The sequence below is a fragment of the Struthio camelus genome, chromosome 6 (assembly GCF_040807025.1).
Source record: "Struthio camelus isolate bStrCam1 chromosome 6, bStrCam1.hap1, whole genome shotgun sequence".
Lineage (NCBI taxonomy): Eukaryota > Metazoa > Chordata > Aves > Struthioniformes > Struthionidae > Struthio > Struthio camelus.
The window spans coordinates 18,343,677-18,367,827 of NC_090947.1; the positions used below are offsets into that span (position 1 = coordinate 18,343,677).

The 24,151-nt window shown below is 37.7% G+C and overlaps 1 protein-coding gene across 5 annotated transcripts in view; it reads left to right on the top strand.

Moving 5' to 3' along the window:
• The window catches only part of PDE1A (phosphodiesterase 1A), a 190,286-nt gene that overhangs the window by 159,507 nt on the left and 6,628 nt on the right, over window positions 1–24,151 (top strand). For all 5 annotated transcript variants that reach the window (XM_009676321.2, XM_009676323.2, XM_009676324.2 and 2 more), the window contains 6 exons: window positions 3–104; window positions 224–344; window positions 4,372–4,453; window positions 5,942–6,062; window positions 8,340–8,524; window positions 20,097–20,465. In XM_009676321.2, the coding sequence (XP_009674616.2) occupies window positions 3–104; window positions 224–344; window positions 4,372–4,453; window positions 5,942–6,062; window positions 8,340–8,524; window positions 20,097–20,465 (980 nt within the window). The remainder of the gene's footprint in view (window positions 1–2; window positions 105–223; window positions 345–4,371; window positions 4,454–5,941; window positions 6,063–8,339; window positions 8,525–20,096; window positions 20,466–24,151) is intronic.

Here is a 24,151-nt window from a genome sequence, read left to right on the forward strand (position 1 = left end):
AGGGAGTTGCGTAGCTTGGTCATTGAGATGGTTTTGTCTACAGATATGTCGGGTCATTTTCAGCAAATTAAAACGATGCGACATACTCTACAGCAGACAGAGGGGTAGGTTATTTTCCATTCTGCTCTTTATCTGTAGTCTTTAAATGAGCTCATGTCCAAGAAAAGACATTAACTAGTTGCTTTTGTTCTGAGATAATTGGAGCATGTCCTTGATTTGACAGGATAGACAAAGCCAAAGCCATGTCTTTGATTCTACATGCAGCAGATATAAGTCATCCAGCAAAATCCTGGAAACTGCACTACCGGTGGACCATGGCCCTGATGGAAGAATTTTTTCGACAGGTGCCGTTTTAAAAATCTTTCAGTAAATCTAGTTGAAGAAACAAAGGTTACGCAATTAAAGCTTTCTATAATTTTACCAGCAAGGATGCTGTTGGTTGTGATTGACTGACATAGTATAAGAGTAAGAGTATTCCTTACTCTTAATACCGCTGACATTAATTCCAATTTTATGTGAGTGAATAAGATGAAAATGTTATTGCTCCATATCTATTTCAGGTGATACCAGGATTCTAAGTGTCGTAGGCTTTTTTTTCTTTCAATAATATTATAGCTTGTCAAGCTATTTTCATTCTGTAGACAGAGATTTATATATGCTTTGAGTTGAAAAGAAACGCAGATAGGGTAGGATGAGGGACTTGAAACTCGGAAGAATTTGTGTTTAGCAAAGGCAAAAATGTTATCTTCATCTCATATTTCAGAACACCCCCCCCCATTTCTTTTCCTTGACGTTCTTGTCGTGCACATGACACATAGCCATGAAGGTTTTGCTTTCATAAACGCCAATCCAAAGCCCCCAGAGGTAACTGGGAGTCATCCTGCTAGCAGTGCCATATATTCTGAACCAAAAATGAAGACACATCTTGGTGAAAGTCTTTTTATGGCTGCAAGATACTGAGCTCAAAGAGCAAGCCCGTGGCCAGCAAGCGTTGGTGGGACTGCTGCCGTTCGCTGGCTCACCTCAGCAGGTGGCATCCCGGGAACAAATTCTCCCTTTAGCAAGGAGCAGTGAGCGTGTAGCAGTCATATCAAGCAGGAGGAGCCACGATGATTATTCTACTTCTCCCATCACTCTAAACTGCTGCTGAACATACTGAGCACTTGTAAAAACAAACCATTTTTTCTCAGCATAGTAATAGTCTTTGACAAAGCATTTCTTTGTTACGAGGACTGATTAAAATACAAAGGTCAAGTGGTAAAATGAAAACCAGGACACTTTAAGTGTCCCGAAGTAAATAGCTGAGCTTCCAAAGCATCAGCATATATGTAAAAATGACCATGTCTTGATAAAATCAGAAACTACTGTTAATGAGCAAATAATTTCTTTGAGTTAATATTATTTCTGTTGTCTAGGAATTAGGAATTACTTGATATGAGAGAAAAATTGTGTTATGATTTTTATGGTTCTTTTAGCTCTCTGATGCAGGAAAGAAAATTGATAATATAGCAATACACATACAGAAGACTCCATATTAAAATAGAAAAGTGAGAAATTTAGAATTGTGAACAATTTTTAAAACCCTGACTTGATTTCTCCTGGCTGTCAGGTTATTTTTTTAGTAAAAAGAAAAAAAAAAAAGCAATAGCAAAAATTAAGGGAGACATTGAATTTAATATTTCTATACAATTTAGAAATGTTGTATACCAAGAATTAATAATCTTTCTGTTTTTCTTTTTAAAGCAGGTACTATTTTTAGGGGGCATAGTATACTGCCTTTGTCAATGGTAGTAGTACAAGATCTTAAGAAGTGCCAGGCTATGTAGATTTTAAAGCAGTCTGCATGCCGCCTGTACCATGGTTTAGGAACTTTTCTTTCAGACACTTCATAGGGAGTGATGCACACTGAAATTAGCTTGCATTTAAGAAAATAATTTTTGGTGATCTCAGCATAAACTATAATCTCCAGAAAATTTGAGAATCAACCTCCTTAGCTTACCAAGCATTGAAATATTTCCAATTAAATAAATTTTTAAAAGTTACAAAAAATAATGAAAAAAAATCTCAGTGCTTTCCTAAATCAGGAACATGGCGCTTAACTGTAACTGCACAGAGACCATACATGTTTTTAAAATATCAGTTACTGAGATTAAATTGATAACTACAAACCAGTTTAGATATTACACAGTTCCTGCAATTATACTCAGCTTTTAAAAATGCTTAATACAGAAAATTGAACAGGGTATGTCTAGCTCATCTTGACTATCATTATTTTTGCTATGCTTTGACATTTTCAAACCAGATGAGTTACACTGGAAAAGGGCTCAGAGTAATAGAAGCGTCAGTAGGTTAATCCATTAGGTTGTTAGACCCATCTGCCCTGGAAGTTTCTTGCCCTGTTCCTAGAGGTTCTGAATAAGGAGCATTAAGACATCCTTGACTCTAGCATTTGCGCTGGGGAGACTGGGTGGAGATCCGGTGCCTTAATCTGAATAATGAGCAGACTTAAGTTTTGTGGAAATATTGAGTAGAGTCATGAGTTTGTGTCTGTTCCTGTAAATGGAAATGATGAGGATTTTGAACTTGAGAGGAGAAAGGAGGATCTGATTACCCCAGATATATATTACTTGAAAAGGTCAGAAGTGACCAACTGTGAAAACATTTTAGACAGAGAGACAGACTAGACAGAGCCCATGGGACAGTGAGGCAATGTGTGCAGTCAAGTGGCTGTAGCATTAGCAATAAACAGTACTACACTGCCTTGGTCTTTGAGTACGTAGGATCAGCTAATGTTTTAGTTATTCCTTTATTATTACATTATAAAAAGTAACTAGATCACAAATAAACTGCTCAAAGGCTTGAGCTGGCATTTAATAATGCAATCGAGCCACAAAATATGTATTTCTGTTGCTCAGTGACATAAAATTTGGAAGTCTTTCAGGCTGCAGAGGGATGTGCAAAGAATTGAATGCCTCTTTACATGTACTGCTAAGATGAGCGGGATGTGGGGAGTAGTTCCAACGTATTTAAAGTGCGGTGGAGTAATCATAAATATATAAATGAACGGACTAGTGCATACTGTGTATCTTCTGCTTCCTAGATGCACTGGCTTGGTTGTGCAGCCTATGATCTGCTGATCTGAGCGTGTGTAGTGGATATCTCTGGGATTTCCAGGTCTAGGTCAGCCAAGATGGAGTGGTCCAAACTTATACAAAACCCATTAAGTCCACCTCTTTTTTCTTTTATTTTTAATAATAGTTCCCCTATTTCTACAGCATTACAGGAAAAAGCAGCAGAGCTTGGAACTGCCAGTGAGAAAACAGTTTTTAACATTCAGCTTTCAAAGTAGCGGGCACTAGCAAAAAATGAACATTCACCTAGGCAAAAAAACTTGTTAACTACAGCTAATGATTAAAATATGCATCAGTGTTAACTTCAGGGAAAAAGCCAAACGACACTATAAGTTAAAACAACAACCCCAGAAAATGTGTTACAATGCCAAGGAAAATCTGAGCTACTTGTTTAAAATAGAAATACACCCACCCATCTCAAAAACTTAAAAATAAAAACATACACTGTTCAAGTCACTCAAAGAAGTATCACAGCTCCTATAACATTATGCTCTCAATCTAAGTGGGTTCAGTAGCACAGAAAGAAAATTTGTCCAGTGAGTTGGTCATCTGGGAAGAGAATTGTTTTTTTACTATGTTGAGCTTTATCTTGATTTTAAATCTCACGAGATTCTAATGACCAATTTAAATATCAACACTGTGCTCATTATTATAATTTATGATAGGCCCAGTTTTATATGACATTTAAATATTTTTTTATTCTGTCTTCAGCAGCAGAGCGATATTCCTGCTAGTGAGAGTGAGTTAAAGTCAGATCATGCCGTTTTACCTATGCAAATGCTCTGAAGAGATTTTTTTACATGTTGCATGAAACAAAGTAATGGAAGGAAACATTTAACCTTTGGAATATTATTACAAACATGTCTTAAGTGTCAATCTCCTAACATGGAAGATTTGCAGCTCTAAACTGTAAATGTTGAAGGACTCCTTATAAAATATGTCATTTATTTTTCTTCCCTGACAAATGTTAAATCTCATTAGCAGATGCCTTGCTTTTGAGGAGCACTTGTTTTCAACAAGTTCTTTTATCTAAAAATTGTTAAATGTAAGTTAGACTATTGACCTTTACTTTTCCTGAGAATTTAAAGACAAATAATGAGTTTTAGTTATCTGCAACTTGTTTTTATTTATGAAAATAAGTGAATGAAGTCATTTGCTGACTAATTACTAACAATGTTCAAATTCATTTGTCTATCTGATTATTCAATATGTGCTTATAGTGTTAAACATTTGTTTTCAGGGAGACAAAGAGGCTGCTTTAGGACTTCCGTTTTCCCCACTCTGTGACCGCAAGTCTACTTTGGTTGCTCAGTCCCAAATAGGTAATGACAAGAACTGTTTTTCTTCTTCTTGTATGTGTAGGAGCATAAAAAAATTGCGTGGGCCTTTCTTAGACCCATTTTACCTTTTAGATGTTCCAAATTGCATCATATACAATCTATTTCTTTGCACCTGTTTGTTCATTGAACTCATACGCCCTTATAGCGGCAACTCACTGGTTTCAAAGAATATTAAGTTATTTTGGCATGTATGATACCAAGGAGGGGTAGGAGAGAGTTTGCCAAAGTACTGGGCACGAGCCCCGTCTTTTACTGTACACACTTCAGAGTTTGGTAGATCATGTCCTCAGACAGGCTGACTCTTGCTCAAGAGCCCAAAGGCATGTCTCTACTACCATCCAAAAGTCTGATGCCATTTTGTTGCTACATCTCAACAGTGGCCAGACTTCAGCTTCATGTTTTCAGAAATGCAGGTCTTGGCTCCATCTACCCCAGTTTGAGCTATTAAATCAGCTATAATAAGGAAATAAAAATGGGTAAAGTTCTTTGGGGATGGTTACAAGGACGTACCCTAGAAGCATACGGAGTAAAACAGCATGTCCTACTAACAGCTGTACGTTTTGTGCGAGTGAGCGCAGTACTCCTGGAGACCTTCTACTGGTGCCAGTGTTTTAGCTTTTAATTGAAGCATGTCATCCAGTCTGATCTTGTATGCTGTCACTCAAAATGTTCTTTATTCCATTCCACTGGGACACGAAACACAACGTGCTTGAGGGTTATACCTACTGCAGGTGGGAAAAATTCTGGATTCTAGACTGAAGTACGGTTGCTCACCTTTGTGCTGTGTGGCATCGTTAGAAGTATGAAGACACCTGGAAATCCATTGCTAGCTCATTTTTTATCTATTATTTTATTTCTGTGAAATGCTCAGCAGAGAATAATGCTTCATTCTTTCACTATGTCATTCCTCACCTTGACAAGCATTTTAAAATGTAAAAGACATTGTTCAGAGCTGACATCTCAGCACTGTGGGATGAATGCTGTCTCCTAGGGATATTACTTGTTCCTTCACTGATTTGACAGAACACTCCTACACACTGTGAAATAACACTTTACCTCCACAGAATAATAAACAGCAATTTGAAATATTAACTCCTTGGCAAGGAGCTCCAAATGGTAACAGAGGCAGTAGGACTTCTAGCCCCTGGTTCTACTGTAGCTTCCCTTCTATTCAATAACTAATATTCAATAATTAATACTCATTTCAAACTCGAGGTGCGCTCTACACTGCACAAAACTTGCAGAGAATAGGAATGAAAATCTATAATTAGCATTTAGTTATGTGCATATGGCTTCAGGTGGGTTTTTTGTTTGCTTTTCTCCTCAAGATTGTACTATAGTAACTAGTATATTGAATCAAGACTGCAGTGAGAAAAATCAGCCTGATATCAAACATTAGGTTTTAGATTTGAGAGCTGGAAAAATGTAAAATCTGATTTTTTTTTTTTTCCCTCTCATTTTGCTCTTCAGGTTTCATTGATTTCATAGTAGAACCGACATTTTCTCTTCTTACGGATTCAATGGAGAAAATTGTTATTCCTCTTATAGGGGAAGCTTCAAAATCTGAAAGTCCTGCATTTGGGACACCCAGGTATGAATAACACTGCTTATTTTTTAAGCTAACTAAACTAACTAATGTCGTTCTCAGCAGTATCACGATTACTGTTGAAAGTTGGAAAAATAGCATGACTAGCTATACAGTATTGCCACCTAGTGGTGCCATCTTGTACTTGCAGTATACTATTCCTGCATTGACCACGGACAGTTGTGTACATCAAATGGCAAAAATGCAATACAGGGAACAGAATACACACTTCTAAAATGTAAAAATGATTTTATGCAGAATATATATAATAATAATACATCCTTTTTTCTTTGACTCCATCCAGAAGAATCCCAGCCAATATCTGTGTAAGATTGTTGAAGTTCCTAGTTTTCTTACCGCTGAGTCTGTTCCCATATTGTTTTAATCAATAATGACAAAATTTGTCCTTTGATTTCTGAGAGCTAATTGAACGTGTGGAGGTAGTGCAGGCAGCTTCAGTTCTTTTCTGAGTTTTTCATATGCTGTAGATCACTTCTTCCCTTAACCTTCCCATTTTTTGGTATTATTTGATATATCAACTTGAGACAAAATTCACTCCACTTACATCCCACTTGAGAGATCTAAATACAGTATAAGCGAGATGCAGGTGGGAAGCTTTTTTTTACCAATGGAGCTCCTGATTTTTACATCATGAAGGAAGGTGTCTGCAAAACGAAATAGCTATGAGAGACAATGTTTTCTGTTTGCGTGACTCTGCACTGGAAGTATCCGTTCAATAATCAGATGCTGCTGTTACGAGTGTTCCCTCTGTTACCACGTTTTTTTTTCTTTTCTTTTCTTTTTTTCACTTTCCCTGTGATTTGAGTTTTCACTGAGGCTATTGAGATCATAATTCTGCAGAGCATTTGTTCCTTTGCTATGTAACAGATACGCTCCAGTAGCAAAATGATGAGCCTAGCTGCTTTCTAATCATGAATTTATCCTGCATGTATTTCTGCTATTGTAAAAAAGGAGTTACTTATTTGTGACAGCATTCTTAACTGTTTAGGGCAACACTGCTAAACTGAAGTGTTAACGATAACACACATCGTTTAACTGCTCGCTTGTTCACATGAGAGGTTAGCAGCTCCAGGCTTAATTTTCAGTTGACACTCGTAAGTGAATGGTACATGAACGAAGGCTTATGATCCAGCAAAGCTTACTCATGTGCGGTCACGTGTAAAGGGAATTAGTTTCTGCCTATGGAAGCAAGAGCTAAGCAAGAAGAGACTGGAGAGCCTAGAGCGAAATACAGAGATGTCTGGGCCAGCAGACTTGCATAAACACTGCTGGGAGACTCCATGAATATCTCGTATGACATTTACTGTATTGTCTGAAAACCATTACAGTTATGGCATATTCTTTCCATTCTATTCTATTTACCATCCCTGGTGGGCAGCAAAATTATAATTAACTCTTCTTGTACAGTCCTCACTGAAATTTTGACTACAGATGTATTTCTCCTGATAGGGTTAATGAAAATCCATTTGCGTGTTTATGAATATGTCTTTGGTGCCGATTAGATAAACTGTGCAACTTAATCTAGTAAATAAAATCTAGTACGAAATGATTACCCGTACAAGGCCAAAAATAGGTTTCATTATTTTAGTCCTTAAAAAAAAAGAAAAAATAATTATTTTTTTTTCACATTTTTACATGCATCGTATATTCTCATACAGCTAATTGATTTTACCTGCACTTTACCTAGCTGCAGTAACTCTTAAGCGGTGGATAATGCCATTTTTTTTTCTTATTAAAGTTAATAAAAGTGTAGTTCTTCATATTTTAGTTCTCCATTACTAATCTGAAGAGTTGCCTTTAAGGTCACTGAACTAATTTCTGCTTTGAGTACACTTGAAGGTCTGTACTATGGGGAGAAATTTCAGCTGAAGCAAAATTTACTTGTCTGCCATGTACTATCACATCTTGCTTTTTTTATATGGATCAGCAAATAAGAATCAGATATCTGTCCTGCAAGCCCCAAAAGATACCATTCACTGTTTTAAAACCTTAGCTAAGAAGCTGCGCTCTATAGTAATGCATCATCTGCTGTCATGGTTTTTCAATAATTCCCTAGGAAAATGGTCAGTAAGAATCAGTCTCCGGTTACAGCTTCATGAACTGAAGAAATGTCTAGGATCTTAGGCATTCTTTGATGAAGATTATTATTTCTAGTTAGTGATTTACATGTAGGTCCTAAAGAATTTGATACGAATTAACTGTTTGTGTATTATTGAAACTACTCTACCATGTTCATAATTTAGGATTTTCTTCCTTCTGTAGCCAGAATAGTTTGGGAACAGTAAGCAATGCTGAAGCACGACGGCCACCTGGTTTTAAAAGTACAAGTGATGGAGGGACTTACACAGAAAATTCTCTAGCAACCGTAGACCTAACAAGTTTTAAGGACAACTTGATGCAGATCATTCAAGCAAACAAAGAAAGATGGAAGGAATTAGCAATACAAGGTATGATATACTAAGGAGGACTGTTTTTGTAGGTGCCTTAACCTTCTTTAAGCTCTCCCCTTAGAAATATATAGTTATCTCATATTCCTATATTTTATTTCATAATGTTTGTTTAGGTGGTCTTATTTTGCTGTCCCAGGAGGTATAAGGAGATGTGGGTGGGCAGGGAATGAGAGTAAATCTTACAGCCTGTAAAACAGAGCTCTGTGGTGCTCAATTTATCTTTAGAGGGCTGGTTTAGAAACGTGCATTCTTGCAAATTTAATCATAACTGATACTGACATCTACTTTAAAGGCCAAAATTAACAATTCAAAGTATTACATGTTGCCACATTTCTTAAAAAATGTAAAAGTTATATTTTGCTATTAAAAATGCTATTTGTTCCCCACTGTATGGACTAAAATTAAATGGTGCAGCCTTCTTGGGACCATGCTGCAGGCAATTATTTAAATGACCCGGTGGATCTAATGATATGGGCAATCACAGCATGTACTAGACCCAAGCGAGGCAAAAATTGACTGTTCAGTTGCCAGCTTATAGTTCAAGCCAAACGTGCATCAAGCATCTTATTTCATGAGCTGTACCTGAAAATTGTCTAAGTTACTGTTATCACTGTGAAATTGTGATAATTGTTGTGTGAGCCTTGATCCAGGTTAAATAACTGCCATTTGGGAACAGTGTGTCCACACCGGCTGCCTTGTTCCTGAGTAAGCACCTGGCATGATTTAGGATAGTGTTTTGCTGCTTGGACATGATCTGATCCTGGCTGCACAGACTGGGACTCTGGAACCCAGCGCCAGGCCTGTCTTTCATCCCATCATTCAAAGCAGTGTCTTTTTTCAAAGAAGTGTCAGACAACGTGAAAGAAACAATGCTGACCAGTGCTAAAATCTCATTTAGTGCTAAAATGAGAATAAGTAGTCTTATTAAGAGAATACTAAGTAAGAAAAAGCTTCTGTGCATATATTGCGACAGTGACTTCAGAGCTATGCAGAAGGGGCAGCTGAGGAGAAGATTTAAATCATATTATTCCTTCTGGATGAGCAGCTTCACATGGTCACTTACTTCTTTTGGTATTGTCCAACTAACACTAACTGGTCAAAAAGACAGGGCTGCTAATTTAGGATGATCAGTAGTAATTAATAGCAGAAGATCAGAGTGCCAGAGAGCACTTAGCTACAACCTGCAGAATTCAATCAGCCCTGGGCTGTCTTCATAAGAGGTCTCTCAACAAGGAAGACTGGAGACTTAAGTTATCTGGAAGTTTGCCACTTCCAGTTGTAGCTATTACTAATTAACCAGTTTGGTTTTGGGTGATCAGATTTCAGGTATATTATTATGGAAATATACAATGCTACCAGGAAGGTAATTTCCCATGGATTCTAGTACTTTGTAGCACTCCAGAAATTACTAATAGATTTAGCCTAGTAAAATTTCTCTATTGAGAGCCATTGAAAAGACTAAACTTCTAGCGATAGATTTAAGAGTTCTTCAGGGTAAATGATTGTTTCTCTATACAGTCAATATTAACGTGAGGTTTAACAAGATCCAGGAAACTCTGGGCACGTTTTCTACAGTGAGAAACAGAGGGATTAATGTTCAGGACCTCTAGGGACCTTGTTAAGATTGCAGTTGTCCAGATTCTAGGATGCCCTTCTTTTCCTCCATCAACTTGACTTATGAAGTATGTCTGAATTATTTTCTGAACAGAGTTGTAGAATTATGGTAGCATGTCCACCAGAAAAACTGAAGGGTAAATGGAAATGCCTGGTGTTAAGGCTGGAGCTTGATGAACAATATCTGCTTTGTGTGCTTGTTGTTGGCTCTGTTTTGTAAAAACTCTGTGAGAGCTAGGAAGAGGTGTTTGGAAAAATCCTCCCATGAAGAGGCCACTTGCAGCAACAGCTGCAATTGAGCAGGACGTAGCGTGATGTTCAGGGCATGCAATTAGAAACTACAGGAGTCTTGTGAATAGTGCACATACTTCTGAGTAAAGATTTCTGTTTTTGTTAATACATAGATATTAATTTTTTTTGTAAAAGCTCGGGGGGATTTTATAGGTTTTGAGAAAGCTATTTTCCATTCATTTTTCATAAGCAATTAATACTTTTTAACTTCATACGTGGCCCCCTAAGAGATGTTGGAAAAGGACTTTACACTAAGTGAATGTAGCCCTCCACAGGATGCAATCTGAGATAGCGCATGCATTCTTTGCCACATGATGGGAGCAGGAATCTCCCCCCTCAGTCCAGAATGGCAGTATATCTGCTCTGAAGCTGCACATTGCAAAGAGTGAGAATCCTTAACCAGCCTGTGCAAAATTAACATCTAGTAAAGAATAAATACTTTGAAATACATCCTGTTTCCACTCTAAGTTCCTTTCAGATTGCACTCAGGTTTGACTAAGTTTGACTTTAACTCTAAGTGAATAACCTAAGACTTTGTACCTGAGATAATTTGTCCCATCCTATTGGGAGCATAGGTTTTTGGGTTTTTTTTGGTGTATCATTTATGACCTGTTTGGATCTCACATTACTGTTTCTGATTCAATTGTTTGCTGAAAAGTTTGTAGGTTGTTCTGGACATGTGTATGAAATAGACTTAATTCGTATGTTAGTATGTTCATATACTGAGGGAAAAAGAACGTGGAGGTAAAGGTGAGCAGAGCGTTGATATTGCTATCGATCATTATTCCTAGCTAGATAATTTATTGCAAACCACAAAGAGCTGAAAGCACTTAGAAGGTCACATATATTATGACCATATACCATAGCAGTAAGCAGGCTGGCTGTTAATGTAGATCTCTGAGTGCGCTTTCTGAGCTAATTATGGCAAATAGTACTTCTGCTTTTTAAAAAAATCTGCATTCTCTTGTCTGTAGGCTCTGTGCACACTAGACATTGTTCTCAGACTGCCAGATCAGTTCACAGACTTAGGAGTAATTGTCTCTATATAGTATAGTAATGTAGATGCACAAGTGCAATTGTCAAAAGAAAACTAACAACAATCCTTATAATTTTCTGAGTAGGACTCAAAGTTGTTCCAGTTTATCACCTGGTCAGGAGAACGCAGTGTGTTTAGCGGTCCCTGGGAAGCAGCGCCGCTGGAGGGAGGTGGGGTTGGAGTAGGCCGTCTAATTCACACGCCCAGCCAAACCAGAGCAGGAAACCAGGACACACTCAGTGTTGTTGACATGAGGAGCTTTTCTGGAGATCTAGAAGTATCCCTGTGTGAAAAGATAGTTACTGTTGAGACTGTTGATTCAGAGCAAATAGCTTGTGCAAGGAACAAAGTGCTTTATCTTGGAAAGACCTGTGCTAGTAAGGAAAGTACCTAGGCAGTTGTTTGGGAGCTTCCTTAACAGAAGGCTCGCTAAATAAGATGCCTCCATTTTGCTGAAAAGGCCAAGTCTTGTATAATTGATGCACAGAAGCTCAGTGCTCTGTAGCCTAAGGGTCTGCAACCTTTCACCACTGGAGAATTAGTGGAAGGTTTCTAAGGCCTTTCAGGGAATGCTGTTAACAAGGAATTACCATAATGATCAAACATCTGGGATTCTAATTTGAAAGCCTTGATGTTTAATTAATATTCCAAACCCCTAATCACCAGCTAATCTGTCTTTGTTCAGTTCAACACAGTGATAAAGAGACCATTCCACCCTGTGCTTTTTTCAGCATAGCAGTGGTGGCAGCTGACATTTGCTGTGGTGATAGTTGTAGCAAATTGACAGTAAAGATGCTAAGATGCGTTTTAGAGGTTGTTTCATTAGAGAAAATGATTGCTAAATTGATTTTAAGGTCTGGGAGATAGTGACCTACTGAGAAAGCTGTAACACAAGTCATTGGGAAAGATTTAAGTATTGTGTAAGACCCTTCATATGATGCGGTTCTACTCAGAACACAGGGAAATTGCAACACAATGATTTATACTAAAAAAAGGGGAATGCAGGATACAGACCAAGGGGCTAGTGGCCAACTGAACGGGCTCTTTACTGAAGTATGCTAACACTGTTCATCTTCAAGGTAATAACACCAACGCTATTACTCTTTGTTTCAATCTTATGCTTAAGCATAATCATGCTTGACAAATTCACTGTTATGGGACCCGAAAAAAAAGCTGCATTATTTGTATGGAAAATCTCCTCCTCAACATCTTTTGCTGGTGCACTGGGCTACACTGCTCAAACCTCTATTTCTGGGATGACTGACTGCATCAGGAGAGGTGAGGAGAAAGTGTGTGAGGCTGAACGAGGCTCTCACGTTATCCTGTGCTTAATTTTGATAATAAAAATATGAAAAATAAACTATTGAATTGCAGGGCTCAGCTTTCTTTTGATTGGCTGCAGCACTGAATAACAAACGTCTCTTCTGAAAGACCTCTGCCTGCAGGCCCCCCTCAGGCACTTTCAATCCTGTATACTTCCAGTCACAATAACCACAGGGTTCGATTCCGTTTTGTCTGAAAAATTAGCTCTGCGGACTCGCTAATCAGAAGAGAGTAACAGTGGCAAAAATGCAAAAATCTCAGCGTGATAATCTGATACAAAGTTAATGTGATTTGGAAGCCATTAGGAAGGGTGGGCAATGGGAGGAAGTGTGTGCCTGTCAGAACAGCTGACGGGCGGTTTGGTACATGACATCTATGCTAATAGACCGCTTTAGTCTGTTAGAGAGAAATACATATACATGGCTAACGAAGGAGTCCCATCTAGGACCAGTGACAGTGATTTTAATTGCAGCGCTAAAACATTTAGGTCGCAAGCCGTTACTGAGCGAATCTAGAAAAGCAGGAAGAACAATGCCAAGAACAAAAGTTTTCACTGTGATCTGAGGAAACAGAATGAAGAGAAACGGTTGAGCTAAGAGTAGCAAGAAGCATTTTGTATTGGCACCGTCCAGTAAATTGCAGACTAAGGAACTGATAATGTAACCTGACGGCAGGAACAAATCCTTTGGAGCGTGTGATGGAGAACTAGTCTGCCACCACAGGTGACAAGCTAGGTGATTTAAAACGCCTTTTCCCCAAGAGCTCAGACCAGCATGTCCTTACCTTCCACACTCCCAGAAATTCCAGCATTCATGACCTCAAGTTTACAACTGAATAGCAAAGGAAAAATAAAAGCAGAGTTAGCCACTCAAGGAGACCATAAATACACAAGTTATTTTTGACTAATCTTTTAGTTTCGTTTTGATAGCTAATTAAATCTTTGCTCCATTCTCAGTATGACATTATGCTGTAACATCAAGAGCCGCTGGGTTACATGGTGGTTTTATATACTGTTACATGCTGTGATCAAATTTGTTTGAGGAGTTGAAAGTGGAAGGTGTCAATATCTAAATAAGTCTGTGGGTTACTGCAACATGTTCTTGGGTTTGAAAATGATAGGAAGCTAATCAGAACTGTTTGGAAACTTGGAAATGTCTCTGACCTTACTTCAGAGTCCTGCAGAGAGAGACTCCAGGATCAGTCCTCTCATCTTCTGCACAGTCTCGCTTCCTATTGCTGCTCTCTTCTGCCTCTCTTAAAAATGGCTGGTGTGAGAATGTTCCTTCTAGAAAGGTGCTCTTCCTTCTCATACTATCCCTGGTTTGGTCTTCTGCCACTGCTTCATGGAATGTTGTTTTCTAATTAAAAAAAAAAAACAAGGCAGACAAGCCTAGAAATCAAACAAAGTTTGTAGTCATATATGCTAGGAAAGTCCATAACATCAAGCAACATTCTTAATTTAACACTTCCTCAAATAATTTCACTCTTAGTGGCGATGAACAGCTTTTCTCTCTAATTCAGTAGCTTGCTAATTCTAATTGCTTCGATGTCATTGTGTCAGTATAGAAAGTTAAATTAAGTTTATTTTCAACTCGCCCAATGAAAATAATGATATGATTCAACACAGATTTGCTGTACTGGAGTCTTTGCATTGTAACACAAGCTGCCGTTAGCTGATTCTAGACGTTCTGCTTACTCGTAGCTTTTGTATTTTTCCCTCTCTACTCTTCCTAAGTCAGTACATGCTCAAAAGCTGCTGGTACTGTAGACAAAAAGGTATCTTATAAGATCTGTACTGTACAGATGATAGCAGTTACACCTTTCACTCTCTCTTTTATTCACCTTATTACAGAAAGGTCAGGAAAAGAAAGTCGATGGACATACGCAGAAGTAAAAGAGAAGGTACCAAAACACAGAAAAACTTCCTCGTCAACTAACAAAGCACATCCTGAAAATGTTGCTGTGTACACAGGTAGTGATGTAGCTGAGCAAATCAACTACAAATCAGCTTTGTAGTTTATAATGCAGACTCATCAGAGCTTCTACAGCACCAGAACAGTAATATTATGGCGCCCATAGAGTCCTGTGGTAAACCTTACTCATTAGGCCAGTGCTAGAGAGTGAGCTATGTGGTTTGCGGATATTCATAGCTGGAGAGAAGGAACCCTCATTTTCCTTCACTTTACTTAAAGAGCTGAGTGGGATATCAGAGGGTCTGTAAGACCTGACAGCGCCTTTTAAACCTTCTGGGCTGACAGGACTTCAGTCTTCCTATTCACTGCAGAAAACTACAAACAACTAATGTTTCCTAATTTTTATTGAAGCAATAAAGCTTCAGGCCATATTTATCACTGGCATTGGATAACTTCATAAGGAGAAGAAATAGATTGAGAAATCAATGAGAATGCAGCCACAATCATAAAAAAAAATGAGACATTGAAATGACAGCACTAGCCATTTTTATCATCAAAAGTTGATAAAAATTTAAAATTAAATTCAAACATTAGGATGTTTAAATATTTTTAAAGTAATCTCAAAGCAACTACAATGTCATAGTTATTCAGCCCCAGAATAAGGTAGGATCTCAGCTGTTTTGTAGTGCTCACAGATGCCCAAAAGCCTTTCCTGTTCAGGTGTGAAACAATCCGAGTAGGGATAATGATCAACAATTACAGTATGTCTTTTGAGAACTGGCTTCCATTGCCAGACACGTAGTAAGCCAAAAAGAAAGTGACTCAATGGAAGAAGAGTAATACTTGGTGAGAAGGGGAGTGAAAAGAAATGGCCTTCAGTAGTTAGCACATTTTCTGTATCTGCAAAATACTAAGTACCAAAATTTTTCAAGTATTCTGAAACCTGGTCACTGCCTTATGACTCCTGCCAGTTTTCCAAACAAAGCAATGCATTAAAATTATTTTGCCAATGTCTCAGCCTAAACACTTTGGAGGAAAGACAGCACTTACTTATGCCATGTTTACTTATCAGCTGACATTGCTGCTTTTCACGAAGGACAATGCTTTAAGGCTGTAGTTCAGAGATAGCATAGAAGTACTGAAGAGACACATTTGACTGAGTCATCCAGAACAGATCTGTTAGGAGAAGCAATTTGTTTTACAGCATAACTTGCACAAATTCTGCTGAGTAACACTTGGGTTCCTGTGAAGTAAGGAAAAATCAAACAATAAAAAATATGTAAATGGGCTTAACTCCAAGCACTTTTACCACGTTAAATCATGAAGAGCAAGAACAACAACAATAATGCCTTTCCTGAGCTTACCATACAACATACTTCTATCTGTCATTACCTGAATGGATATGGTAATCCTTAAGCTGCTCACTGTTCAGCCTAACTGGTCAAAAAAGAGAGAAGCTTTATGGAAAGAAAGATAGATTGTCTAGAAGGTTGTTAAATCTTCTTAATCTTATTCAATTGTTTAATCTTATTAAGCAAATGCCAGGTTAGCAAATCGATTTAACGTACCCCCCATTTCCACCGCTGGCTAGCCATGGCAACCCGTGCCCGTAAAGGAGGGGAAACTTGCTCGTCCCTGATGTGATGAGTGGATGGTGACTGGGTGGCAGCTGAGAAGCCTCTCTCTTAGGTGGGTGATGGTTGGGTGGAATCAGAGGTTCCGCCACCACGTTGCGATATTCCCTCTCCAACACCGCGGATCAAACCTCATGCCAGACCTGCTTCTCAGATAGCTAAATTTTAACCGAGTGACTTGAATTTTAGCTATTCGGCTACTATCCCAGTCCCAGCTTCTTTTAAAGACTGCTGAATATGTCTGTTCCACCAAAGCGATAAGGCAAAAGAAATGGCAATAAATTCCAACAACTTTATACAATACAGAGGCCCCCATATAGTACAGGCTACAATTATTAACTGCTATAGAAAGCAGAAATCTGTATTTTTCTGGTCCATATAGCATATTCCACAAGTGGCTGTAAGAATCCAATATTATTCATCTCTTTTTATTCCTGTTTTGCAGTGGATTTCGAAGCAGAGTGGAGTCAGAACATAGAATCAGATGTACAGCAGATGAGAGACTTAATACCAAGAACAAGGATTTGGGGTTTTAGTGATACCATCATTGAGGAATTTATACCTGAGGATCCTCAGCCTCAGTCACAACTACCAGCCACTCTTCCTAATTCCCCTGAACAAACTCCTCCCAAACAGATGAAATACTTTTCTTTTTTTCAAGCTGGTTTAACTAAGAGTGACTTTGAAATTTTATCACTATGGAATGGTAATCACTGCTCAAACCAAACAAAACATCTAGTGATTAAGCACGTATTGTAGCGTGAATCGTGATGGAGCTGTCATTCTGGAGCCTTTTTCTGAATGCAAAAATCATGCATATGGCATAATTCACTGGGAGCAGGCCCAAAACTTACTTGGTGGTGAACAACCCCGTGGCTCAAGTGCCACAAACCATTTCACAAACTGTGTGTGAGAACAGTCAAAAGTTTTTGTTCTGCTCTAGTTTTGAAACTTAGAGTGAGCAGGTATGGTTGTTGCCATAAACAAAGTCTATCAACAGTTTTAACTCCACAGATTCTAAGGGTCCACAGTAGTTTTCATACTTAGAGAAGATAATATTTTTCTCACATATTCTTTTCCACTGGCTTCTGGAACAGACAGTATTTCATTAGCTTAAGTGTAACAGATATGACATTTCCTGTGGAGATACTCCATTCCAAATGTCCATTGAACATGCACAGAGCTGACAGAGCTGAGTTAGAGTATGCCTGTGATTTAGGTATCCTTAAACAGACATGCTTGAGGTCATCTCAAGGGCAGACGTATAAATAAGCAATCAGTATGACAGAAGTTAAGAACAGGCCATCAGCATTGTTCTGATTAGATTGTTAACCTTCCTTCGCCAGTTTAAGCTTGGGATGGGAGGGAAGTCAGAGAATTTGAAAGTAATAGATATTCAGCTTTATGAGCTGAAAAAAAATTAGTGTTTTTACAAACAGGATATTCTGAGACATTACTTTTAATAGCAGAATAAAGTGGTTAGCCACCAAGTTACAGCAAAACAAATATAAATTCTGGTTAGAACTGTCCTAAAACACCATTCTGTGAGAAAGATATTGTCTTCTCTTACCAGCTTTCAGGTTAAAAAAAAAAAAAAAAACCTTTCGTACTTTGAGCTCAGATAGTATTACCATTTTAATAGAAAATATCTTAATATCAGATTGTTAAAAAAGTTGCGATATTAGAAATAGTTCATTGCAACTATTAAGTACTAAAGGCATTTGTAAGAAACCCTTGGGTAAACCCAACTTAAAGATGGAGCATCATCTCAAGTTTTTTTTGCTTATTTTGAAAATTAAAAAAACAGCTCTAAGAAAGTCTAAAAGGCTTCAAATATCTATGCACTTTTAAAACATATTTTTATTTATTTTAATTTAAATTTTTCATCTTTCCATTTTTTAATGTATGTTTATAATTCAGCTTTGCTTTCCTCAACTTACTGATGCATCTGAACAGTATCTGAAATGTTTCTATCTTGGAATTTCCTTGGCTCTTTGATAAAGTTAAGCAAAATGCTTGTAGCTCTGCCATATGGAAGCTAGTATGCTATGTAAATCACTTTCGTGGGAGAAAAGCCTTAGGTACATAAATTATACTACGAATGACAAATGCTTTAATTAACATACCTGGATTGAACGACGTCAGATTTGCTTTCAAGCTGCACAAACATATTTCTTAATGTGTTCAGTCCCACCAGTTCTTTGGAAGAGCTGCACTGAAGTCTGTAGAGAAAGAGTACCTGTCCAAGTTTCAGAAGATTTGGAGCTGCAGTCCAAAACAAAAAGTTCTCTCTAGTTTATAAAAAAAAAAAGAATTTTGAAATTGCTCAAATTTGACGTTTATTAATTTTTTTTAATGCCAAAAAGTATAGGAGCTGGCAAAGGAGGGAAATCATTTAAATATTTTGTTCTTCTGCACATCAGAGAGAACTAGGGAGACTCAGGTTTGGAATTGTTCCTTTCCTTTGCATCCCGTTTCACAGGCCAAATTGTAACTCAGAGCAGTCAGGAGTGATGTAATGGAGGTGTTAAATGCTGACTGTGGTGGAAACATGATTGCAGCCTGGGCTGCAGAAATATTTCTATCCCTCAATTAGCATATGCGATCACTTTTCATCTGAGTTTGGACTGTTCACTCAGAACCAGAGTTTCTTTCTAGGAAGCTGGCAGTTCAAAAGGACAAATATCTCCATGCTTGGTTTCCTTCCTTAACACAGTGAGCACAACAGTGAAGTTGAAGATCCATGCAATAACCTGTAGCTGTTTTGTGGAGGTTTTGTTCAAACTGCAAAGCTTTCACTTTTTAAATTGATAGTGTTTCATAACTTCTGTAGAAGTGTAAAGATTCTAAAATCTGAATTCATGAAACAGAGGTTGTAATAGCAAGATAAACAAGCCCTCCATGAAGATGGTAGAGGTTATTTTTATCAGATTTCTCACTCTCCAGCACAAGTCTCTTCCACTCTCTGTTGTCTTCATCTTCTAGTACCTCCCACCCACCTCTCCTTGCTGCTCTGAGTTCTGTTTCCTTTCGTTCTCCATCATTGCATTTGCACTTTTCTCCAATTCTCTTCCTGCAATAGAGCCTTCCATGAGCATTTTTCTGCTGTAGTTACTGTCTGCCGAAGCACTATTTTCTCCATATTTACTCATTTTCATTCTGTATTTGCCACTAGCCATAATGGCAACAGCACTGGATAGCATGCCTACAACCCTCTAAAATTTGTTCCACCTGCAGCTCTGTATTTGCTGCCATTTTGGACCTTTCCAGACCGACAGGCCAGTTTCCTTCAGGGCTTTGGTGTTCTGGTTTGGTGCCTCCCCTTCTAGCACTCTTCTTCCCTCCACGGCCTTTTCCCTGTCTCAGAACTGAAGAGCTCTGCACCTCCTAGTTCTGGCATCACAAACCACACTGCTAGGTGGAAGTGCCTTCCACGGGGTCCTCCTCTTCCCCTTCTTCAGCTTACAGTGTGTTTGCTGATGCTCCTTGCCTTGGACTCCCACAAAAAAAAAAAAAAAAGAGGTACAAACTACACAGCCAGCCACTGTGGTTCAGTTGCAAATGTGCAATTAAGATCAGAATCTGACCCATATTAAGCACATCAATGCACTTGTCCTCATATAGAAAGCTGATGGTCACAATGCTCCCACGTGCAACTCTATCAAACAGTCACTACTCCGAAATCAAACTGTTGGGGGATATCCTTCATAATTCACATTTTGCTTTGCTAATTCACATATTTTATTCCCTCTTTGTAGAAGAACTTGTGAAAAAAGATGATGAACAGCAAATAGACCAAAGCAGAAAATCCACAGATGCGCAATTACAGGAAGACACAACAAGGACACAAAATGAGAATAGTCAGGGAAGTGATGGTACCGCTTGCCCTCCCAGATCCATCGTCCTACGAGTAATCTCTTTTGACACTCCTCTTCATGAATCCAACTCAGAAAAATGCACTAACTCTGATCTGAACCAGAAGGATCTCACTGAGACCCAGCAAGAAATACAGAATACAGACCCACCGAACGGTAATATTTCATCACAAAGCACCAGTCAGTCTAATGAAGCTACCCGAGGAGAAGCTGCAGGAGCATCCAATACCTCTCTGTCAAACATCAACAGTGGTAAAATATCGGAATAAGGTGTTGCATAAATTTTCAGCATTAGAAAGCCTCTTTAGGCATGTGCAGAGACAGAAGCGTTATAAACCCATCAAATAAAGGGCATCTGATACAAACAAGTATCATCTTTTTTGATATTAGCTAGTAGGAAATCCTTTACATAAAATACCAAAACTTTAGGAAGAATGATTTTAAGGTTATTTAAAGATGCATATATGCAATTAAAGAGCAGTTTTGTTATTGGAGAATGATACTCTATCGAACTATTAACATTTTTCTTTTCGAATATGTAATTATTCTTCTGGTATTAAAATGCATCTCACTTAGTTTAGGCATTTAATGTGACTTTAATTTTGTAAATCTCATCCTTTTAACTAGAAGTAATGTGAATTTCAGAGTTAGCAAATTGCATCCAGTTAAAGTGATCAAAGTTAACAGGCGTAGGCATGGGAAGGTATTGTTCTCTTAATAAAAAAGGTCATTTTCCTGACTGTAGATTGTGGGAAAAATGGAGCAGCCAAAAAAATCCTATAAGGATAAATTTATTTATTAAGTGCAAGGATTTTTATCACAAGGTGATTATGGTTGTGTATCTGGTAATTGTCCAAGATGCCCAAGTGATAAGAGTAGGTCTTATGAAAGTAAGAGAAAGGCACCATAGATTTTTGTTTTATTCTCATATGGTCTGAATTTATTTAATGTTAAAATAAGCTTTGAGTTATGATGCTAGTAAGTATAACTGATGTGTAACAGCACTTCACTTTCCACTGAAATTCTGAACCCATTAATGCTCTTAGGAGAGTGAACCTTGCCAGATTGTGCCAGAAGTATGGCACTGCCTGAGCAGCAGCACTGTAGTGCTTGTAAGGTCTAGCCTAGAAATAATTATATGGCTCAGCATGTTTCTCAAAAATTCTTTCTGTGGAGAACTCCCACTTATTCTAGAGTCCACCCAATTTCAGTACCCCCATACTTTTATTGTTGACAGGTTTTCTTCACCAGCAATAACAGATGATGAAATTATAGTGCTAAATCAAAAGATTTACACTTAAACTAATTTCACAGCTGTTTTTTCTAATAAGTGACATTTTTGTTTTTGACACGTGTGTTTTTAATACCGTTTTGTGTACTAAGGCCCAAGCCCTAACAGACTGAAGTTTAACTGCCTTAGAAAAGTCTCCCATGTCCTGATGAGAAGCAGAGTAGGAAATGCTGCATCTTTTATCTTTCAAGACATGCAACAGGCCATTGTGATGTATTACAAAGTATAGAATAAGGACATTGCTAAGGTTTTGTTTTTAACAGCATCTGATACTTGAAGGCATTTTTAATTGTCATTTTATGTAGCATATACCTCTGTGGAACGTCTGTTCACTGCTGTACGTTGAATTTACTGTCAGCCATCACCTTCCGTGATCATTGGTGTTCATTTTCCTGCATAGTTAAACGATAGGAGAATGGAGAGCTTAATGAATGTTTTGCTTGATTGCTGTAGGATGTATCGTTTATATTCTGTTTTTATTTAATCAAATAGATTAATTTGAATTTTAAATTTAATAACATTTTATTCATGCATTTCCCCTATTTTCACAATATTTAAGTCTGCAAATAGGAAAACATATTTTTGAACAAGAAAACATATTTTTTGTGATCTTTCAAAATGATTTACAAAGGGATTGTATCACGATATATTTTAAAATTTATTTCCTAAGGATAGGTAATCAGCCAGATCACTATTTAATGAGAAATCTGCCTATATAATTTTAAATATTATAATCTTTTAAGTCAGCACTGACCCTTCCACAGAAATTCATGCTTCTAATAAACCTCAAGGGAGACCTGGATGATGTCATAGATGATATAAATAAATAAATCTATGATGGGCTTTTTCTGTGCTTGCTAATTATACATGTATATTGCAGTTATTAATATAATTGTAATACCCAGAGTCTTGGGCGCTAGATATTCTAAAAAATACATGGTGAGAATCAGGTCCTGGCTCTCTGAAACAGAGTAAATTAATATTGGGTTTCGGCAGTAAGTTTAAATACCTCTACAGAGACTCTGCCATCATGTTAAAGCTATCCAGAACAAAAAGACAGAGCAGGAACTTAGTATTGAAATAGTTTGCAGTATTGAATACTGAAGGGAAAACACAGGCTTAAAAGGTTTCGCCTGTCTGTTTCACACTGGCAAAATGATTTCAAATCATTCTAAATGGAGGGAATTACATTAGCCTTCTATGCACACTGCAGCAGCAAATACTCTTGCAGCAACATTAATATTACATATCTACATTTAAACAAGTACAGTGACAGGTAAGTATATAACACCAATTTCAGGAGGTTGTTGAATCTTACTGGATTAAAGAAGCACCCATTTCGAGAGAGAGATCCAGAATATGTTATTTCTCATTTCAAATACATTTTTCACAAATCAGTAGTATATTAAAATCCCATATCGAGTGCAAAATATTAACTCCCCAAGAAAAGAGAATCATTTGTATATACGTAATATTTATCTTATCTCAAGTTGCTTCTGGTTTTTCTGGATAGAAAATGTTTCTCATTATAAACTGTGATTTCACAGAAATCATATTTTCCAGTAGAAATACTAAATTAATTAAAATGTATAACTTTTATATTTGAATAATCAAGATGAAAAGTGTTTTGAATTGACATATTAGATATATTTTAAATGGATACTTAGAATGCTTTTTGAAAGTCAAAATATGATTACAATGCAAAAATTGATGGTTTTGCAACTTTTGGATGACTTCCTTCACTAATTCAGAATAACAAGAATGTGGAAAAGACAGGATTAATAATGAAGTTTTGTGATAGCACTAATGGTTTTGCAGGAGAGTCAGGGTGGATAACAACTGAAGGGTAATAACTGACCTGTCAGTACTGACAGTCCATTAGAATTGGGATGCTTACTGCAGCCTTTGCTGTATCATATTTGCTTGCAGAATCCAGTATTGTGCAAGACGATTAAAGTGTTAGAATTGGATACTAGTTATGTATGGATGAGAATAGAAAGGAAAACAGATCTTGGCATCAAGAAAGAAAAAGACCATAATTTCTGTCTCAGCATTTGGCCTGACTTTCTTAGCAGTCACTAATCTTCCACAGCAACTGACTGGCCAAAAGTGGTTTTAGATACTTAGGCTGCTGGAAAATGGCAATGTGGATCCCTTCTTGGGATCCCTTCTGGCCTTTTCCACTTCTGCAAAAGGTAGCTGCCCTTCCCGTAGCCCTAGTATTACAGTATATCAGGGCTGGCACAGCCAGCGGAGCCGAGAGCTGCAGGTCTAAAAATCAAGTTACCACACCTTATATACTTCCTTAGCACAGAGGAAGGCAACAGCTACATGAAGTTGAAGGCAAACAATGCCATACTGGTTCCTGCCACCTCTGCGAAGGGTGCTTTCCTCATTTCAGACAGCAACGCTGTTTTCCACCATTGTTGATGACCAGCCAGACCTAGACAAAAATCTTTTTTTTGGTAGAGGTCAGACATGACACGAGATAACAGCAACTTCCAGCAGAAAGCTTTATGTTCAAGCAAGCAAAAGGTAACATACACATCAAGTTTTTAATGTTTTTTTGCCTGGTTTCCAAATTAGAATTATTTAACTACTCCAAGAAGCAGTAGTCATTTGTCAGGGCATTATTAGCACTAGCTGT